The sequence below is a fragment of the Piliocolobus tephrosceles genome, chromosome 10, assembly GCF_002776525.5.
Source record: "Piliocolobus tephrosceles isolate RC106 chromosome 10, ASM277652v3, whole genome shotgun sequence".
NCBI lineage: Eukaryota > Metazoa > Chordata > Mammalia > Primates > Cercopithecidae > Piliocolobus > Piliocolobus tephrosceles.
The window spans coordinates 3896722-3919058 of NC_045443.1; the positions used below are offsets into that span (position 1 = coordinate 3896722).

The 22337-nt window shown below is 48.1% G+C and overlaps 1 protein-coding gene across 2 annotated transcripts in view; it reads left to right on the forward strand.

Moving 5' to 3' along the window:
* The window catches only part of PRMT8 (protein arginine methyltransferase 8), a 205537-nt gene that overhangs the window by 141894 nt on the left and 41306 nt on the right, over window positions 1-22337 (forward strand). For both annotated transcript variants that reach the window (XM_023182936.1, XM_023182935.2), the window contains exons 2-3: window positions 9416-9601; window positions 19054-19209. In XM_023182936.1, coding sequence (XP_023038704.1) covers window positions 9416-9601; window positions 19054-19209 — 342 coding nt within the window. The remainder of the gene's footprint in view (window positions 1-9415; window positions 9602-19053; window positions 19210-22337) is intronic.

Genomic DNA, 22337 nt, shown 5'->3' on the forward strand with positions numbered 1-22337 from the left:
GTAGTCTAACTGCAGGCAAGGTGAGGGTAAGAGAGGACACTGGCTGTGTCTTTCTGCACATCTGCCTGGAAAAGAGGGTGGAGAGGGAAGCCAGGGCTCCGTAACTCTCTTCAAGTCAAAGGAGGGGCGGAGGCTCCCTTGTCTTGGGGAGGGAAGAGGGAGGAAGAGGAGGGGAATGCACAGGGAAGTCTGCTTTTAAGCCCATTAAAGAGGAAGAGCCAAGCATCCAATTAACCTGACATCTCTTGCAGCCAAAATATCTGAGGATACAAGAAGTGAATTTAATATGTGGAGGCTTGGGAGGCAAGTGACTAATAGTGGAAAACAGCCCTAGTTTATTTAAAAAATAGGTCAGGCCCAACAAATCCCATAGATTCCCTCTCAGCACTTACGGATCCAGGAGACAGAGGGAGTGCTGTGTGGGTGCAATGCCATTTTGATTTGAAGCAGACATTGCTGTTGTACCACAAAGAGACAGCCAGGGCTGGCAGGAGGCGCCCGTGCGCAGTGTGCAGCTGCTGAAGGCGGCCTTCACGTTGAGCCTCTCAGTGACCCTGGTCAGGACTGCGAGTCCCTACTAGTGACTGGCCCAAGGTCACAAAGCCTGAAGGTGGGAGTACCCACACCCAATCCCAGTCCCTCTACTGTTAGAGCGAAAGTGCTCTCTGTGGCCTTGGGTGCCTGTCTTCCAGATGTCCTTGGCCCGGCTCTGGGAATCTCGGTTGGCTCTGAAGCAGCACCAGGCTGCCATCTCAGAGCTATGACAGAGCTCCGGGCTTCAGAGAGGAAGAGAGAAGGCCTGAAGCTGTTCTCAGCACTGTCAGGACAGGGTTCCTAGGCACCAGCTGGAAAGCTTGTTAACATGCACAGCGTTGGGTCTCAGCCCCACCCTGATTTCATCGGTCTGCGGTGGACTGGAGATCCACCAGCGATGGCCGACATGGATATAAAACAGAAATACTGTTTGAAATCGGAGCCCAGCTTGTTTCTCTCAGAACGTTAATTTCTAGAGATGTTTATAGATCTCAGAAAAAAGTGTGTCACAGCCATAAATGTGATAGTAGTAGATGTCCTAATTCCTTTTAGAAGATTTATGTTATATAATATTTATATAATATATTTAATATGTATACTATAATAAAATCATTTGTTTTAGCATTGTAAAGGCTTAAAAGTATTGCCATTAAGAACTCTCTTTATGCAATCCCAGCGCTTTGGGAGGCCGAGGCAGGTGGATCACCTGAGGTCAGGAGTTTGAGACTAGCCTGACCAACATGGTGAAACCCTGTCTCTACTAAAAATACAAAAAAATTAGCTGGACATGGTGGCGGGCACCTATAGTCCTAGCTACTTGGGAGGCTGAGGCAGGAGAATGGCATGAACTTGGAAAGTGGAGCTTGCAGTGAGCTGAGATTACACTACTGTACTCCAGCCTGGGCGACAGAGTGAGACTCTGTCTAAAAATTAAAAGAGCTCTCTCTTTAGCTTATCTGCCCAAACCTGCTTGCCATGGAACCCTTTGCTAGGAGTACCAATTCTGTGGCATACAGTGTGGGAAAGTGCTACTCTAGACCAGTGGTTTTCAAGCTTTATGGTGTATCAGAATCACCTGCTGGGTCCCATCCCAAAATTTCTGATTCATGGGTTTCTGTCCTGCAAGGTCTGGGAATCTGCATTTCTTACAAGCCCCCTGGTGATGCTGGTGGTCTGGAGACCACACTTCAAGAACCACTGCCCTAGACCCCTCTGTAAACCCTGGCTCAGCTGAGGGTCCTGGGAGGCCTCCCAGAGTGGGAGGGTGGAGACTGAGAGCAGTGGGCAGCAGGAGCTAAGAGAAAGGGTTTCCAGGAAACAGCCTTGAGGGGGCTTGACTTTAAGGTAAGAAAACCCTACGTGAGGATGGGCTCTGCCAAGATCCCAGGGTTAGAGTCAGAGATACTATAAAACAGGGCGTTCCAAATAGGGGACAGCGACCCTCTGTGACAGTGTGTTGCCCCCAACATCCAGGCCTGGAAAAGGCAGGCCTGGAGAGTGACTGTGCCTAAGAAGCCAAGTCTTATGAAGGGCATGAGGTAGACTCTACTGAGGAATACACCGGAGCAAGCCGGGGAGCCTGAAGTCCACGTGCAGAACACAACAGCATCTCGCAGGACTGGCCACACCTAGACAAGTCTGTCCAACCTGCGGCCTGCACACAGTCCAGGATGGCTTTGAACGTGGCCCAACACAAATCCACAAACTTTCTGAAAATATTGAGAGATTTTGTTTTCATTTTTATTTTTCAGTTCATCAGCAATTGTTAGTGTATTTTATGGGTGGCCCAAGACAATTCTTCTTCTTCCAGTGTGGTCCAGGGAAGCCTGAACAACCCTGATCCTCCTCCCCTTTGCCCCCAGACTCTGGGCTTCCAGCCCCTGGGGTAAGAAGCAGCAAGCTAGAGCTACCTGCCCTAGCACAGTACACCCCTCTGAGGGGGCTGACTTCATCTTCCAGCCCCGATGATAAGACACAGGGGTGCAGGAGAGTAGAGAGAGGGTGGACGTAGGGCCATCCTGGCCAAAGGCAGACAATAAAGCTGTACTTTTGCTTTCTTAGGCGATAGGAGAGGTCCCAATGCCCAGCAGAGCCCTTGCTTGTCTTGCTGCTGCCCGACATTTCACATAAGAATGTTCTTTTTTTCTGCAAACCTCTGGTCCCTATCTAAAGGCAGGCAGATGGTGCTAGAAGAGCTAACCCTTTGTGTGATTATCCTCAACAGGAGCCACAGCTTAGATCACAGCCTGGTGAGTAAACACAGGTTGAAGAGAGGTGTGGTGAGTACCTAAGGGCGACACTGGGCAGAGGGGCTGGCGCAAAGATGGGCAAGGAGGGAAGAAGGTGAAGGCGGTGGGCAAAAGAGTGGGGTGAGGCCCAGGCTGGAAGCCTCCTCCTGCCACCCCTACTGTGTCCCCTCCCACTGCGATCCTCTTTCTTCCCTCCATGGGCCCTCCAGGCCAGGCAGGTGGCTGCTGAGGACAGACGACTCAGGTTAGAAAAAGCTCTCTTGACATTTGGAGAACAGAGCAGGATCTGGCTCCTCTAGTGGAGCCGCTTGTTCTCAGGAAAATCATTTTAAAGCTTGGGCTGGTGCCAGCAGGAGCCATTTATAGCCCAAAGGGCTTAGGTTCGCTTTGGCTGCCTGGTGCAGAGAGTGCTGGCTTCCCTCTGCCCTCTGCAGGCTGTCTCCTTGCTTTAGATGTCCAGCACCTTCACTCTCCTTCTTTAAAGCTTCTTTTTCCTCTCCTCCACCACCTCTTTCCTATTCTCTTGGAGGTTCCAGATCCAGATCCACCTCTGGACCTAGATTCCCCTAGGTGAGCCTAAGCAAACTCCTTTCCTTCTGTGGGCCTCAGTCTCTCCATCTGCACCCTGACGCCTATTGTCCGCTCTCTTTAAACTCTGTCACCTTGCCGAGGTGCCTGCCTGTGCCTACCTCCACAGAAGCGCTCTCCTCTGTCTAGTTATTGCCTGTTGACTGTCTTTCTGCCCTCGAGACTGGGCTTCCTGCCTGGGCCAGCTGTGTTACCCTTTTCTGAGCACAGGGCCTGGCTCCTGGCAGTAGCTCAGTTAAGCTTGGTTGGGCTGAACTGAGCTAACCATGGCATCAGTTTCAAGAGCACAGGTTTTGGCATAAAACAGATACTGGCTGACATCTTGGCTGTGCTGCCTGCTATCTCTGGGCCCTGGCAAATGACTGGACGTTGTGAGCTTTAGTTTCCTTATCTGTAAATGTCAGTTACTACGAGGATTTCATGAGATGGTGTCTATCTGTGAAGTGCTTGGAGCAGTGCCTGGGGTGCAGTGGGCCCTCAGTCAATGTTAGGTCTCATCACCATCATCACCATCTGCCATCTACCTGCATTTTCAAGGGATGTGGGTTAGGTCAAACATGCTCCCCCGAATCCCCACCCCTGCTTGTGGAAATCCAACCCACCCTTCAAGGACCAGCTCACAAGCTCACATGCCCCTTCGTCAGGAAGCCAGGTTCCTCCTGTCTCCAGCTCTGCTGCTTCCACAACCTTCCATCTCTGCATTTAGTGGGGCCAGGGCCTGTTCACCCTAGTAGTGTGGGTAGACTAAGACGATCACACTTTATTTATTAGGGAGAAAAACTGCTGAAGCTGCCCTGGGTAAGGCCAGTCTGGAGGTAGAACACTGTGTTGGGGGAGTCCTGATCAGCTGCTGGTGTGGAGGGTGGAAGGCAAATCACAAGTATTGACAGTGGAGGGTGATTGTCAGCATATCAGGGAGGCAGACAACATCAGGAGACCTCCAGCAAGTAGCAGGGCCCTGGGCCTGGGCCCTTGGGTGGAGGTGGGGACGCAGCAAGGAAGGGCGCTTTCTCTGCCCTGGGGCCCAAGAACCGGGCAGGACAAGGTTGGAGGCAATGGTGCAGAAACAGGTTCCAGAACCGACTCCAGGGCAGAGCAGGCAGGGCCAGACCTCCAGGGTGATGTGGGCACAGTCACCCTAGAGGTGACTGGGAGCACTGGAATGTCCAGTGGGGAGGGACTTGGGCACAGGGAGCAAGTTGGAGCTGAGATAGCCGCAGCCATGGGCAGACCAAGGCGCTGACGTTGAGAATCCAGCTGCCCATCCGAGCGTGATTCCAAATCCTTTTGCTGACTTCTCAGCCTATGTGTACAAGATTGGAGTTTGCAAGTTACCTTCCCTCAGAGACTCTGCTTGCCCAATGTGGCTTAGGGAGGAGTTGAGCCTTCTGACTTTACGGAAGAGACCACTGTCATCTCCCAAGACCCATCCCCTGTGCTCCTCAAGTCTCAAGAGCCTTCAGTTGCCCCTGAACAATCATCTGTATCTCTCGGAGATGCATCCGGATTCCTATAAGGGTTCCAGTTTGCCTGCATGGGATCCATAGAATGCTCATATGTCTCTTGTTTCTTTCACAGGGCTGGCACGGTGCCTCGCTGTTGTAGAAGTCAGTAGGTAGTTGTAGAATTTAAAAGCATCACCCCATGTAGCTGAATGTTCAGGGATCACAGGCCATGGCTGCTTCCCACCCACTCCCAGCCTTCAGGGAGATGGCACGCCTGTCAGTCAATGGGCAGAGTGCCAGGCTGTGGACCAGGGTCTGGGCCAGTCATTTATTTGTCCCCATGACCTGTGGCTATTGAAATGAATGCCCCCAAATCCATGCATCCTTTTGCCTCCTGCATGGCACACGGCAGGCACTTCATAAGTTGGCTGTTGGGGGAAAGTCTCAGGGAGCCCCATGGAAAAGGGAACCTTGGAATCAGAGTTGAATGACAGCTTATGGGTACTGGAGACCCCTGTGACCTTGACCGTGCACAATGCCCAAGCCACCTAGGACTTTTTGCTCTCCTTAATATACTTAAATGGAGTCAATACTGGGGTCAGCTTCATGCACAGAGCCTTCTTCAGCCCTAGTGGTGAGGTGATCTGCACAGCTTCTTGAGCAGCGTCCTCCCCAGTGACTGAAGTTCGGAGGGCCCCAGCCAGGCTGGATGGAGGTTGACTTTGTTCCAGAGCCCTTGCTTGGACACTGGAGTGCAATGCTCGGGCCACACATCCTTGGAGGAAGGGCAGCCTGGAAGTGGCGGAACAATTTGTCACGATCATATTTTTGTGTTATCAAACACTCTTCCCATAATACCTTTAATGGCTGCATAGTATTCCGTCGTGTGGCTACACCACAGTTTAGTGTTTCACTTTGTGGAACGTTTAAGTTGACTCCTACGTTTTGTCACTGAGGACAGCACTCTCATGAACTTCTTAACAGGTACATCATTATGATTATCCATGATTGTCTTCTTATGATAAAGTCCAGGAAACTTGAATTGCTGGGTGAATGGGTTTGTGCTCTTTAACACTTTAAGTACATTTTACCACAGTGCCTTTCTAAAAGTCTTGACCTATTTTCATTCCTGCTAGAAACGTGTGAAAGAACCAGTTTCTCTGCAGCTCTTACATATGCAGAGCTTCGGTAGTTTTGGTGGGAGAAGAGCTTATCTGGTATTTAAAAGCTGTAAGTTTTTAATTTTAATTTGTATTTACCTGATTTCGAGTGAGGTGAAACATTGTTCCTGCACATTAACTTGCCATTTGTATTTCACATGTACTTGCCTCATGTGAACAGACTCTCAGATCCTTTCCCCAATATTACATTGTGGGTGTTCATCTATTTTTGTATTGGCTTGTAAGAGCTCTCTACGTATAAAGGGCATTAACCTTTGCCTGCCATATATGTTAAAAAGTACTTCTCGGTTTATCATTTGCCTTTTAATTTTGTTTATGATATTTATTGTCTGGAACTGCATTAATGTCTTCTTGCTAGAGATCTTTTCTTATATGACTCAATGACATTTCAAACTCTGCATATCCAAATTGAAATTCATTATTTCCCCCCACCCCAACCTGCTCTGCCTGCTGACTGGCTTATTTTTGTTAATGTCACCACCATTTCCCTAGTCACCCAGGCTTGAAATGTTGAAGTCATCTTTGATTCCAGCTCCTCTCTCTTCCCCTACATTTTGTCAGTTGCCAAAGCCTGTAAAGTCTATTTCTGCACTTTCTCTGTCAGGCAGCCCCTCAGACACCCCAGTAGTTCAGGCTCTCGTTATTTCTTGACTGGACTTTGAAAATAGCCTCCAAAGTTCATACCTTGTTTCTCCTCCGTTCCCTTCTTTTCCTTAGCCCGTCCTGTGTGCTGCTACCACATGTATCTTCCTAAAGAAGAGCCCAAACACAGAAGTCGCTGGTTCCCTGGTTACAAACTGGCAATAGCCCCCCGTTGTGTTTTGTATTTAATTACAACCTCTTAGCCTGGCCATAATTTCCTTTCAACTGAATCTCTCACTATCTCAGCCAAGCTGCTCCCAAACAAACTCACTGCTCTCCTGCCTCTGTTGCTGAAACCGTCCGTTCCTCCACCTGCCAAAAGCTGTTCAGAAAGCTCCCACCTCACCCTACCTCCTGCCATCCAAGGGCTTCCTGACTCTGCATTAAAGTGAATTCTCTTTCCTGTGAACCTCCAGAACAATTTGCTTGAACTTCTCTGGTAGAACAAACCTTATTCCAGCGTCTATCAGAGACAATAAGGGTCTTAGAATCTAGAAAACAGGGTCCTGGGAGGGCAGTTCCCATACGTCTGTTTCTTCCACGGGACCTGCACGGTGCCTTGCTGTTACAGACTCTCAGTAGATAGTTGTGGAATTAAAATCATCACCCCGTGTAGCTGAATGTTCAGGGATCACAGGCCACGGCTGCTTCCCACCCACTCCCAGCCTCCTGGGAGTCTTAGCCTGTGGCGTCTCAGGAAGCACATGGGAAAGGGAGCCTTGGAACCAGAGTGGAGTGACAGCTACGGGGTGCGGGAGGCCTCTGTGACCTTGACCATGCACAATGCCCAGACCAGCTAGGACTTTTTCCTCTCCTTAACATATTTAAATGGAGTCAATATTGGGGTCAGCTTCACGCACAGAGCCTTCGTCGGCTTTAGAGGTGATTCTGCAGCCTGCACAGGAGTGTGCAATTGACACAGTCTATTTTTAGCCTCTCAGAGACCGTGACCAACATCCCAAGCTGAGGGTGGGCACACCTGCTGCATTCTAATGAGGCAGCCCCACTCGCCTCTGCCAGCCCGCCCGGGATCTCACCGACCTGAAATCTGATGTTGCTAAACTGGGAAGTGTGTTTCTTTCCCAAGGGCGGTAGCCTAGATACACTGGGAAAATGGGACCATCCCACTCCCCCCAGCTCACCCCCCTGCAGCCCTGGACACAGGACAGTCTAGGGGCTGTGCTGAATGATTCCACGGAGGGGATGAAATCACTTGACTTTCTTGATCTTGCTGTGTCCTAGGATCCCCCTGTTTCCCTTGCTAGAAAGGAGACAGTAAGTCTGAGCTGGCCCAGCTCACAGACAAGAAAATCGAGACATACAATAAGGACATGATTTATGTAATAATAATAAGCAGTTACTACGTTCCAGCCTGTTCTAAAGTCTTTCCATATATTAACTCCTCCAAACTTGTGGACACATTTTCCAGGTAGGTTTTATTATGATTTGCATTCTCTAGAGGAGGAAAAGCTGAGGCACGGTGATGACAAATGGTTGCCCAAGGCCACACAGCCAACAAGTGCTGGGTTTCAGAGTCAGGCAGTGGCTCCAGGGTTTGTACTTTCAGCCACTTTGCTATCTGCCTTCTAGTACCTATTTTCAATGTTACTAGAGCCAGGATAGGACTCAGGAGCCCAGATTCCCAGTCCTAGAGGACTGACTACTAGATAATACTCCTTTTTTGGTCTTTCTAATTTGGCGCAGCTTTGAGGCCTTCACTGTGCCTTGCACATCTGGGTCTTCTGCACACCAGGCAGAGGAGGTCTCCTGGCATAACTGCTTCTGTTGCAGCGTTTGAGCTTCTGGGCTCCAATTGCAGTCTGTGGGCTCCAGAAGCTCTGTGGATCCCCATCTCCTTCTCCCTGCTCCCCCTAGCCTGTGGAGGACCAGGGAGTCGATGGTGATGGGTGGCAGCAGTGGGTGTAGAGCTGGGCTGGGCCTCAGGATTGGGGCACCCAGAAATAGCAATAATTGGTCATGTGGAGGCCATCCGTGTGGGTATCCACAGTGCTGAATTCAGGGTAGAACTGTGAATCAGAAACTAGGGGGCAAGACAACAGGTAGGAGACACCAGAACCTAACACATCTGCATTTTGGGAGCCATATCCCCTTGTAGCTTGATGCTGCCTGCTGAGTGAGGAGAAGCCCATGGGTTCACATTCCTGAGGATGCAGGTGGGACTTCGTTTCCTCTAACAAACTCTTACTGTATGCCTGGCTCTTTTCTAAGCACTTTGAAGTACAAACTTGTCTAATCCTCAGGACAACTCTAGGAGGCAGGGACTATTTTATTCCCATTTTAGAGACAAGGAAACTGAGGCACTGAGCAGTGCATAAGTTTGCCCAAAGTTGTATAGTTAGGAAATGGCAGAGCTGGGATTCAGCTCCGGGATCTACACTCTCAGGCACCACGCTGTGCTACGCATTTCCCTTTATTGAATGTTTCCTATTTGCCTCCAAAGGAAAGTACTATTTTCCCCATTTCACAGATACAGAAACTGAGGCCTGCGTTTGCTCAGGTCAAGTAGCTCATAAGAGCTGAAAGTGGGTGAAATCTGGATCTGCGTGGCTCCTCAGCGGCCTGCCAGCTCTGGGCAGATCATAGCCGTGAGCCCAGCAGCCGGGAGCTGGAAGGGCTCACCTGCCTGTCTTTCAGGAAGGGCGGCTGTGGCTGCTTGAGGCCGGGCTCAGGGAGGGGGAAGGAAAGAGGACCACAAGCCCCAAGGGCAGGACCTCATTGTCTCTCCTAACACCAGACCCTCTTCTCTTCCCCTCAGGTGAACAGCCCCCCCTCCCAGCCCCCTCAGCCCGTCGTCCCTGCTAAGCCAGTGCAATGCGTCCATCATGTGTCCACTCAACCCAGCTGCCCAGGACGGGGCAAGATGTCCAAGCTGCTGAACCCGGAGGAGATGACCTCGAGAGATTATTACTTCGACTCCTACGCCCACTTTGGGATCCACGAGGTAAAGTGTCCCGAGTGGGTGGCTAATGGGGCGAGTTTGACTCTGCTGTTACGTTGTTTTCAGAGGCAGCATAGTGCGTTCAACTCCTTACCACGGTAAAGTGAGTGCTCCCAGTGTCGCTGAGTCCTCTGACCCTTTCTCCAATCCGGGGGAGGCCGGGCCAGGCCTGGAGCAGGGGAGCAGGCGAAAGTGTGTGTCTGTATGCTCCACGGCCAGAGACAGCACATGAGGTGCTTACGGTCCGTTTGTTTTACATTCCAGCTCCCGTGTCTCTCCCCAGCCGTAAACCCAGCTCGTCCAGTGTGGGCTGGATAGCGCTGGTCTTTGGACCAGGAGCTCAAATGCTTGCAGTCAGAGTCCTGAGGCAGCAAGGACCTTTCAGAGGTCATGATGTGCATTCTTTAGACCAATGAGCACCTCCGGAGGAAGAGCTGCAAGAATCTTTCTTGGGATCTTGGCCCAGGTCTGACACCCTGATTGATTGTCTGGAAATTCTTATGTCTAAATGCCTGTCTTATACCATAGCAGGGAAGACTAATGTTGCCCATGGAACAGAACAGAGCCTCCTAAGAAGAGGCATCCTGTCTATAGTGGGGGCCTAATGGTGCCCCTACTGTATATCTTTCATTATAATCCCCAGCACTCTCTCCAGCCACCCCAAATAAATAAGTAGCATTTACTGAGTGCTTGCTAAGTGCCAGGCACAGTTCTAAGCACATTATACATAGCATTTCATGTAAACTCCATGAAGAAAATATGTCCCTGATCCTCTTACAGTGTAAAAACAACATTGAAAAAGGAACAGAAGTTTGCCTGCCATGCAAATCTGTTTTCAAAACAAGTCTTGAAGATCTTCCTCCCACCTACGCACTGCTGTAATCTCTTCCTATGTGGAAATGATGACCCTGCCATTGCCGGAAGGGTGTTTAGTAATAATAGCCAGTTCTTTTGTTTGTTTGTTTCGTTTTAGCGCTTACTACACGCTGGTGTTATTCCAAGCATTTTATATTATTGGTTCGTTTATTCTTCAGGTCAACCCTGTGAGGTTGGTGTTATTGCTTGTCCCCATTCTCCAGATGATTTAGGCCCTTAAGAATCAAATCAACCCTCATTCATCCCTGTTGTTGTTTTTTTTCTTTTCTTTTTTTTTTTTTTTTTTTTTGTGAAAGGCCACAGGCTAGTAGATGGTTGAGCTAGCAATCAGACCTTCACCTATTGTTCCTAACCATCATGCCACACAGCCCTTAAAACAAATTTCCTTTCTTTCCATCTGGAAACCGTAAAAATTAAATTGCCATATTTGTTCCTGCTGGTTTTTCTGCAGCTCCACATGGAGGTAGAGGGTGGAAGGAGGCCACTCAGTTACTTCTAGACTCAGGGGCTCAGCCTCATTTAATCCAGGGAGGCTCAAGGTTTGGGTCCCTGAGAACTGCTCCCTATGTAAAACCCTTAAGCTTCGGCCTGCAGGGGAGGAGGACTGGGGCCTGTGTTCAGTCCAGAAGGTCCTGGCCTAGGAGGGCCTGGGCAGCTGAGCCTGCAGCTCTTGGGAGATAAAATGCCATCTCAGGGCCGGTGGGTGAACTCTTATACCTTCCTTGACTCTGCTTTCCACTGGGGTAGGGATTCCCGGAGCCCTGTCCTTGGCCTGTGGGAGGCTCTGGGGGGCAAAAGAGACTCTGCGAACGCCCCTTCCTCAAGACCTTGTCCCTACCCGTTCTCCATGTGACAAGTTCTAACAAACCTGTGGCTCTGGGTACCCATTTCAGGACAGATTCTGGGGACAAGAGAGCAGTTCCAGGGACCCCAAAATGCCTCCTCTTGGGCCTGCCCAAAACTCCCCCATTAGAAACCAAACAACCATGAGGTGCACCTCAAGCCAGGTCTGCAAGCTCCCCTCCCCACTGGGAGCCTCCACGATCGGCTTCTTGGACACCTCCCTCTGAGTTGCTAGGTTCCTGCTGAGCCACACCTTTGGCATTTAGAGTGTGCTCCACTAGGCTATTACTGATCTCGATAATTCCTTTGGGACTTGGCGTCCCCAGCCTGTTACCTACAGCTTGGCACTTTGTCTGGATAGCAAAGGCTTGTTGACATGTGTGCTAATCCAGCTAGTTCAGGCGATGCCCGCTCAGCACTATGACCCAGCACCCAGGGGAGAGGACACCAAGTTTCACCAAATAAATACTAGGCCAGGTTCCCTCAATGGTGTGTACTGATGGAAAAGTCAAGCTTGTGCATACATGTATATAAACATAGAGCAAGTGGAGCAGGGGACTTAGAATAAAAGATCTGTGAGTCACAGATCACATTCCTGTCCTGGGAGAGTGCTTAGCAGCCTTCTCTTCTGGAAATTCTGGACATGTAGCTTAAATCCCTCCTGCCGCTGCTATAGACCATCTCATAGGTCTTTTAATGCAGGAACAGCTAGGTAACCTTCCTTCCCCGCCGAGGTCTCCTTTTACCCTGTTTTCAGTTTCCCAGATCATCTGCATGAAGGGAGGTGGGGGGCACGTGGAAGAACTTTTAACACTGTTCTTTGCAGAGAGAAGGCCTGCCCAGTTCTTGTTATCAAGCACCAGGGATCTCTGTTCCATGCCAGACGGATGGTGGTGATGCCCTTGCCTCCTTGGTCTGGGCAAGACCCATATTTCTCCGTCCATCTAGAGCCATGCTGGCCATTTGGCAGTCTTCTCCCCATCATTAACAAGACGCTCACACAGTGGGGAGCAGCACCACTGGCCTGCTGATTAATAGCCATCAGTGAGTGTTGAGGAAACACGGTGCGGATGGATTGGGTTTGATTAGTCTGTAAATACAAACAAGAAGTGCTGAGTACAGGGGACTGTTGGGGCTGGAGAGACAACAGGGGGCGACTCTGGACATTTCTGTTCTCATCCCATGGCTCCATTCATGGCTCCAACATGTTCCCAGCCTCCAGAGGGCAGGGGCCAGCGAGAGGAAGACCCTGGCCTTCCAATTTAGGTCTCTCTGAGAAGAATGGAATCTTGAACAGGAGGTGAAGTGGAAGATGTTTGCTTCCTGAGGCCACCACCTAGAGAGGAGTTCCAGGGTGTTCCAGAGACTCCATGACCCCCCAGACCCCAGTTCTGAAATCTCAGCGCCTCTAACAGTCGGCGCTGGGCTTGGTGCCTCAGCCACGGGAAGAACTTGCCAATGCGGCTGTCCCTGCAGCACCCTGAGCTCTGGGTGCCAGTCCCACTCCCTGCCAGCTCCCTTCCTTTGATGCTCTTGCTGCAAGTTCTGTTGAAACAGACTCTTCTGGGCCTCATTTCCCAACAATTCGTCAAGGGGCCATCGTGTATCCAATAGGCAGGAAAGCTGGGACACAAATGAATCCACAGCTAGAGGCTGGGAACTGTCTGCAACAGGGTGGCATGTTCCTGTCTGAAGTGTCTTGGGAGTTCTCTGGGTTATTCCCCCAGCAAGGGGAGAGGGGACCCCTTCTTTTGGCAAGTCAGGTCGGGGAAGCCTTGCTAAGTCACAACTTCTGTTCTCCCAGAACTTGTACCTTCTAACCTAACTCCTGGGGTCTGGGACCTTCAGGAAAGGAGAATTGGCCAAGAAAGCGACAAAGGCGATGAACTAAAGGGTGGCTGCTGGGGGGCCTTCCCATTAGCAAACATAGGCTCTGTTAGGTTTTGAAGGGAAGGCAAGGGTTAAAGAAAAACACCCACAGAAAGCGTGCAGTTCGACAGCAAATACAGGCTTTATGTACAGCCTAAAATCCACAGAAGTGGGGAACCGGCCTAATGTCAGAGCTCCCCGCTACTTACACCTGGGGGTACTTACAGGTATGGGTGGGAGGGGTCTGGGCAGTATGGCTCTCTGCCCGGCAGGATATTAAAGTGTTCCCGTGATGAGGCGGTCCAGACCCTTGTTCTGGCAGAATGTCGTCGTAGTGTTCCTTGGACCTTTGTCCAGCAAGATACGATAGGGATGTTTCTTTAGTTGGGCCTTTGTCTGCTTTGCAGTCAAGTGGTTAGGCAGGATGTCTCTCGTGGCCCGAAACCGCATAAAATGTTTCACTTTGACCAAGGTCTGCAAAATAGCTGGGAGCTTACAAAATGGTGCAGTTTGGACGAACAGGTACTCAGCCAATCCACTTCCATCCACTAAAGGCAGTTCAGACTTTTAATTGTGGTTGTGATTGAAACATCTCTGCAGCCTTTGTCGTTATTTTGCCTCCATTCCCTGCTCACTTCAGCTATTTCCTTGCATGGATGAAGAAAAGGGTTGTAGTTATCACAAAGAGCCAGAACTAGCATTTTTGTGAAACGTACTACATTTGTGTAATCATCATAACAAACCCTAGGAAGCAGGTGATGTTATTACCAGTTTCCAGATGAGGGAACTGAGGCACAGACAGCTGAAAGCCGGTCTGGGTCAGAGAGCTCACAAACAGTGGAGGTGTGATCTGAATGCGGGAATCTGGGACTTGAATGTTCCAGAGTCTGTGTGTTTAACCACTGTGCTGCGTGGTTTTCTGGCTTACTGAGCACCTGTTATGTGCCATGCCCCATGCCTGGTTCTGGATATACCATCTGTCTTGTTGTCTGTGGTCTGAGATCTCCTAAAGGGAAAGGCTTCAGCTCACCTTCAAAGTATTTAAAGCCAGAATTGAACTCAATCCAGCCAAACCCTCACCTTACTCAACTTCTAATAAGATCAAAGATATCAGCCCCGGGGCAGCACAGGAAGTGATGGCTGGGCTTCAGAATGGTTCTTGCCTCCTTTTCACCCTTCCGTATCTCACCTAAATCTCCTCTGTGATGCCCTAACTGGAAACATAAGAGAAAGCGAATCTGGGAAATGTGGCAACACCTGGCTAAGGTGACACGTTACAAACCCTCCCAACGTGGTACACAGAAACGCCAGAAAACATGAAGCCAAACCTACAGAACTAAAGGAAGAAAAAGGCAAATCCCCAGTCATAGTTAAATATTTTTAACACTTCTCTCTTGGTAAGTGATCACACAAATGCACACACACACACACACACACAAAACCAGTAAGAATGTAGAAAATTTGAATAATGCAATCAAACAACATGAGCTAATTGACATTTTTAGAACATTTCATCCCCAGACTACAGAAGACATGTTCTTTTCAAGTGCACGTGGGAACATTCACTAGATAGATCCTCTGCTGGGTCACAAAACAAAGATTAAATCATGCAGAGTATGTTTTTTGATCACAATGATTTGAATTAGAAACTGAAAACAATCAACTATCCAGAAAATCTCCAAATAACTGGAAAGTAGGCAGCACTCTACTAACTAGCCCATGGGTCAGAGAAGAGGTCACAGAAGGAAAGAGAAACTATCCCAAACGAGATGATAGTGAAAATACAACATATTAAAATTTGGGGGCAGAAATTCAAGGAATATTTAGAGGGAAAATTATAGCTTCAAATGCTTATGGGAGGCCGGGCACGGTGGCTCAAGCCTGTAATCCCAGCACTTTGGGAGGCCGAGACAGGCGGATCACGAGGTCGGGAGATCAAGCCATCCTGGCTAAAACGATGAAACCCTGTCTCTACTAAAAAATAGAAAAAACTAGCCGGGCGAGGTGGCGGGTGCCTGTAGTCCCAGCTACTCGGGAGGCTGAGGCAGGAGAATGGCGGGAACCCGGGAGGCGGAGCTTGCAGTGAGCTGAGATCCGCCCACTGCACTCCAGCCTGGGCGACTGAGCCAGACTCCATCTCAAAAAAAAAAAAAAAAAATCTTAAAAAAAATGCTTATGGGAAAAAAGGCATAAAATCAATGATCAAAGCTTCTACCTTATGAAGCTAGAGAAAGAACAAATCAAACTCAAGTAAGTTGAAGAAAGGAAATAATTAAGATGAAAGCAGAAGTCAATGAAATAGAAACCAAACAGTGGAGAAAACCAACAAAGCCAAAATTTGCCTTTTGAAAAGGCTAATTAAATTGATAATATCTAGCTAGACTAATCAAAAAAAAGAGAAAACACAAATTATAATATCATAAATGGAAGCAAGGACCTCATGACGATCATCCAGATACTCAACAGGCAATGGAAGAATATTATGACAATGTCATGCTGATAAATTTGATATTTTACATAAAATGGATACATGCTTTGAAAAAATACCTTGTCAAAACCGACATAAAATGCATTGAAAACTAAAATAGCCCTTTACTAATTAGGGAAATTGAATTCATATAAAACTTCCTATAGGAGAACTCCAGGCATATATGGTTTTACTGGTGAATTATAGTAAACATTTAAAGAAGAAATATACTTAACACAAACTTTTGCAGAAAATATATGAGCAGAGAACACTTCCTAACTTATGTGATGAGCCCAGTATAACTTTGATTATGAAAGAAAAGGTAAGACAAAGTTACAGATTAATGTTTCCCATAATTATGAATATGCAACAAAATATTAGCAAAAAATAACCCAGCAATATTTTAAAAGGGTAATACATCATGACAAACTGTTCATTTGACATTAAAAACCGATCTGTGAAGTTCACCCCATTAACAAAATAAAGGAGAAAAGTCATATACCATCTAAATAAATGAAAAAGCATGTGACAAAATTAAATACCAATTCATGATAAAATCTCTCACCAAGTTAAAAATAGAAGGCAACTTCTTCAGTCTGATAAAAGACATTTATAGAAAGTCTAAATTATACTTAATGGATATATTATTGGAACAAAGGAAGGATGTCTGTCCTCTGTAATCCTATTCAACATTTTACTGGCAGTCTTTGCCAGGGCAATAAAGCAAGAGGAAAGAACCAAAAAATAAAAGGCATACAGATAGGAAAAAAGAAGTGAAATTGTCTTTATTCACAAGTGACAAGATTTTTACATAGAAAAATAAAGAAATCTCAAAAAAAAAAAAAAAAACCCTACTGGAATTAATATGTGAAGGGAGCAAGGCTGCAAAATACAAGGTTATGTATACACCAACCCATTGCAAAACAAAAATTTTTAAACACCATATACAGTATCACAAAATAAAGTAGTTGAATGGGACCAGGCATGGTGGCTCACACCTGTAATTCCAGCATTTTGGGAAGCCAAGGTGGGCAGATTGCATGAGCCCAGGAGTTCAAGACTGGCCTGAGCAACATGGTAAAACACCATCTCTACCCCCAAAATACAAAAATTAGTCAGTCTCATAACCCGGTCTCAAAATAAATAAAAAGATAAAATTTTTCGAAAAACTAAATAAAACAGTTGAATGGAAATGTAAGACCTTTATACCGAAATCTATACAACATTCCAGAGATAAATGAAAGATCTACATAAATGGAGAGCTGCAAAGTGTTCTTGGATTATAAAACTCAAAATTGCTAAGATGTCAGTTCTCCCCAAATTGATCTATAGATTTAATGCAATTCTGATAGATGCCAGGAGGCTATTCTGTATGAATTAATAAGTTGATTCTAAAATTTATATGGAAATGCAAAGCGCCTACAAAAACAAAAAATCATCTTGTTAAAGAACTACATTGGCAGACTCTCGCTATTTTATTTCAAAGTTAATAAAAAGGTGCAGCAGTCAAGTCAGTGTTGACTTTGTATATCAATGGAATAGATCAGAGAGACCACACATGTGGAGTCAATTGATTTTTCGTAAAGGTGACAAGGTAATCAATGGAGGAACTGGTGCTTGGACCATTTATTTGCAAGAAAAAATGAGCTCACACCCCTAACTTACAGTATACACAAAAATTAATTTGACGTGTAAAAGCCACAGCCATAAAGCCTCTGGTAAGAAACAAAGGAGAGTGTCTTTGTGACTTGGGTAGACAAAGATCAGATAGGGCACAGAAAGCACCAATCATAAATGGAAAAATGGAAAAACTGGTCTTTATCAAAATTAAAAACCCTTTAAAAAAAGAAAAAAAAGAAAATGAAAAGGCAAATCTCAGATTGGGAGAAGACATTCACAATATATATGCAGTATGTCTGATGAAGGACTGGCTTCCAGAATGTATAAACTCCTGCAATTCAGTAAGAACGAGACAAATAGCTCAAGACAAAAATGAACAGAGGACTTGAATAGGCACTTCACAAAAGATGATATATATGAATAGCCAATAAGCACATGAAAAAAATTATCTACTTCAATAATCATCAGGGAAATGCAATTAAAACTGCAATGAGACATCAGTTTGCATCCACTGGAATGGCTAAATTAAAAGATGGATAACGCTAAGTTGGCTGGCTGTGAAGCACCTTGAACTCTCTCACATTGTTGGTCAGAGTGTAAAATGGTACAACTAGTTTGGAAAACTCTTTGGCAATTTCTTACTAAGTTAAATGTGTACCTACCCTAAGACCCAGAAAACTTACTTCTAGGTGTCTACTCAAGGGAAATGAAAACATATCCTTTGCTATTATGAATAAATAGCAAAAAACTGGAAGCAATCCTGATATCCCACAAACAAGTGAATGGAAAAATACATTGTGGTATGGTCATACAATGGAATACCATACAACAACAATAACAAAAGAACAAACCTCGGATCTGTGTAATAGCATACATGAATCTCAAAAACTTTTTGTTGCACAATTTATATACAGTTCTAAAATAGGCAGAAGGAAGCTTTGGTGATAGAAATCAGATCATTTGTCATCTTGGGAGAAGCTGAAGATTGACTACAAAAGGGCAAGAAGGACTTTCTGGGGTTATAGAAATGTTCTAGACTTTGGTTACGGTGGTGCTTACACAGGTGTACATTTGTCAAAGCCCTTTTACTGATCCAGAAGCTTAAAACCTGGGCTTTTTGTTGTGTGCAAATTATACTTTAGTAGTGTTGATTTCTAAAAAAAAAATCACCCCAATACTTTCCATGATGAATTAGTTAAAAGTGTTTGCTGATATGCTGAATGGCCAAAGATCCCTACCTCACTACCATACACAGAATTAGCATCTTCTCCTCGGGTCAGAGTCCATTGTAACAAGTAACCTTGTTTCTCTCTCACTAAAAATCCCTTATGCTGGACAGAGAAACACATTTTCTAGTCTTAAAAAAAAAGCAAACAAAACAAAATATAGACTCACAAAAACCTCTTTGAATGACTTGTTCAATGACAATTCTCTCACCATGACAGAAAGTTCTGCTTCGGGTTTAACTTAAATCTCTTATGCTGTGTTGTACTGATCTTTCCTTTGGTCCTTTAGTAAATTGGAGCTTTCCCGGGTCTGGACCTGAGTTTCTCTTCTAATGGTGCATAGCTATCTTTCTGAGTAGAGTTTTAAGGCAGGGGAAGTTTGGAATGATGCTGGTAGCACCTGGCCCAGCTGCCCCACTGCTGTCCTCTGTGGCTCTGCCTGATGATATTATTGGGTCTCCTGAAGGGTCACCAGGGGTGGTCCAGGGGCCCATAGCCATGGTGTACTCCCAGGTGTCTTGAATTCACTGATGTTTCTTTTCCCTCCACCACAGGAAATGCTGAAGGACGAGGTGCGGACGCTCACTTACCGGAACTCCATGTACCACAACAAGCACGTGTTCAAGGACAAAGTGGTACTGGACGTGGGGAGTGGTACTGGGATCCTTTCCATGTTCGCTGCCAAGGCAGGGGCCAAGAAGGTGTTTGGGGTGAGCACGCCACTTCCTCCCACACACTGGCTTCCACAGAGCCAGCCCCTCGCCCTCTGCCTCCACCTGCCCTCCTAGAAGTACAAAATTTGGTCCATCTCTTTTGGTGGGGTCACACCTTCGAGGAGTAGAAGAAATCAGGTGTGACTCTCAGGAAGGAGGGGAGGCTGCCTGTCCCCTGCACATGGCTCCTGGATCCTTGCGACCACTGACATTTGTGGAGGAATTGTGGCTTTCCTGAGGCCATTCCAATGTCATCATGACCTTTCAGTGCTTACCCCCAAGGTCAGCTTCAGAGGCAGTGCAGGTGGTTATGCGGGGGAGCTCTGGTTTGAATCTCTGCATTTCCATTCACTAGGCGTGTGACCTTGGACTATTCACTTCCCTGTACCTCACTTTTTCTCCATCTATAAAATGAGCATAATAGCAGTCCCTTGCCCATAGGGTGCTTGTGAGGATTAAACGAGTTTAATACACATGTGAACTGCTTAAAACAGTGCCCAGCATATGGCAAATGCTCAGCGTTTATTATTATAGTTGAGATGGGGCCCTAGAGATAATGGGAAAATCTCCTTCTTGTTTTCTTTAAAAGGCAAATCGGTCAGTCAACTTAAATTCTGTTGCTTTGGCTGTGGCAGCATTTCCAGGCTAGATGTGGAAGCTGACCCTCTGGGAAACTTCCTACCTATCCCCAGGCTCTCCCAAGGCAGCTTTGCACAGCCTGATGACAGAGGGCCTGGGAGGGTCCAGAGCTGGAAAGAAACTAAAAAAGAAGAGCTGCAAGATGCTGGCTGACATTTGAAAAATGCAGTGGGCCCAGGGCTGGAGCACAAGCATTCATCTTGGTCAAAATGAAAGGCAAACCACAAGGAGATTCCCAGCCTGCATGTGAGCTGGCCCATTTGCAGAGGCCGCAGCGACCTGAGCAGCATTCAGTGGGTCTTTGCTCCCATGCATTTGGTTGAGCCATCCCATGGCCAGCCCTGAGGACTCCCCCACCCACTGACTCCCAGGTTGACTAGATCCCCCTAGATCCCCCCTGGCCACCTGCTGCCTCCAGGAGCCTGCTCCTAAGTCGCCCAGCAAGGCAGCATTCCTCCTACAAGCCTGACTTGGAAAACCCTTGAGCCACGACTGCCGAGGGTCTTCTGGAAGCTTGGGCTGCCCTCCAGCTGCCTCCGGTGCAACTTTGACCAGGAAAAGCTGTGAGGTTCTCAGCCGAGGCACTTGCTGAGGGCAGGGGCCCACCCGGATACCAGGCAGGTCATGTCATCAACACTGGTATAACTGCTGGTTCTCCAGGATGGAGACCTCGGGCAAGGGTCTTAGTGAGGTCACAGGGCATCAGAGCTGGACTTGAGGCCTCTGGTAACCCCCACGTGCTTTCTTTCCCAGCAGGGAGGCCCCGTCTCAGCGCCGGCCTTGGTGGGGGACAGGGCTGAGCATGGTGTCCCTGGCGCCTGAGTCATCCGGGGGCTCCAGCCAAGGAGCTGTCAGAAGGAGGCTCCCACTTGGCGCCTTCCAGCTGCGGTGACTTGGCGCGATCTGTCTGCCTCCCGCCCTTTTCTCTAACAGCTCTTTTATAAATGGCTCCACCACATTTAGCTGCGCTCCTTTCCGGATGGCTCATTTCACAGTTTCTCCTGTTCCAGACCCCCTTCCACCCACTGCTGTCCTCCAGTGGGGAGATGAGATGGCGGGAGAGAGAGACAGGGAGGGAGGGAGGAGGACCATCGTCCCAGAGTGGAGACGGGCGCAGAGAAAGAGACAGATGTGACAAGAGCAATGGAGAGGAGAGCGAGAGAGAGAAAGGTGCAGAGAAAAGCTAGAGAAATGGGAGAGGGGCCTGGAAAAGCAGAAAGAAGACAAAGTAGAAAGCACAAAAGAAAAGAATCGGCAGAGGCGGGCAGATCACCTGAGGTCAGGAGTTCAAGACCAGCCTGGCCAACATGGCGAAACCCCGTCTCTACTAAAAATACAAAAATTAGCCAGGCATAGTGGTGGGCGCCTGTAATTCCAGCTACTTGGGAGACTGAGGCTGGAGAATCGCTTGAACCCAGGAGGCGGAGGTTGCAGTGAGTCCAGTTCGCACCATTGCACTCCAGTCTGGGCAGCAAAGCGAGACTTTGCCTCAAAAAAAAAAAAAAAAAAAGAATCAGGAAAGTGAAGAGAGGTGGTAAAGACAGAAGAGGGAAGAAATGGAAGAGGAGAAGACAGAAGAAAGGAAAACAAGGCGGGAAGGACTCCGCCCCGCACTCTGAGTGTTGAGCAAGCTTCGGCTGAGTTCACCCTCACACACTCGCGTGCATCGGGAGCTTCGGCTTCTCTCGGGAGGACGCTGAGGCGCAGTTAGGAAGGGCAGAGGCCAGGCGTAGATCCGGGCTGCCAGCTCCAGGTCTCATGCTCCTCATCACTCAACGCGGTCACCTCTTGCAAATCAGATGATGACATGGCCAGAGGGGGAGAAGAAGAGGAGGGAATCACACCCCTACAGACAGTGCGGCCTGAAGGCCAGGGACCTGGCAGCCCAGGAAAGGGCTGGTTCCCCTGGGTCCTGCAGCCTGGCCGGAGTCGGCCACCTTGGATGCAGCTCTAACCAAGTGACCCCTTCTGACCCCGTAGGTGCCCTCACCCTTCCTCAAGGCGTGGCCAGAGGCGTCAGAAACTCCCTCAGTGCCCCTTTGCGAGTACTTCTCAAGGGAATGGTCCCTGCCCGAGGCCCGGGGGTAGTCTGAGGGGCCCCCAGGTGTGGAGGTGAGTAGAGCCCAGGATCTTAGCACAGGCCAGCCTCTGTAAGAGGGCCAGCCCCGGAGGTGAGGACGGCTCTCGGCAGCTGCCCCTCCGTGTCCAGAACCCCTGGCAGTGTGCCTGAGATGCTAACCCTGGGCTGGAGCTTGGCTTCCAACCATTCCCACGAGAGCCTGTTCTCAGGGAAGGTCCACTCATCTCTCAAGTACCTTGGCCCTTTGCTTAGGAGATCTGGAGAGTCTGGAAAGACGTCTGGATTAAAAGGAATAATTTCTTTCAAAGATGAAGCGACGAGAGCTAATGCGGGGGGTGGGAGGGGAAGAGAAAGATCTTAAACCAGCCCTGAGGTCCTGACCTGGCTTTTTCCGGGTCCCGTCCTG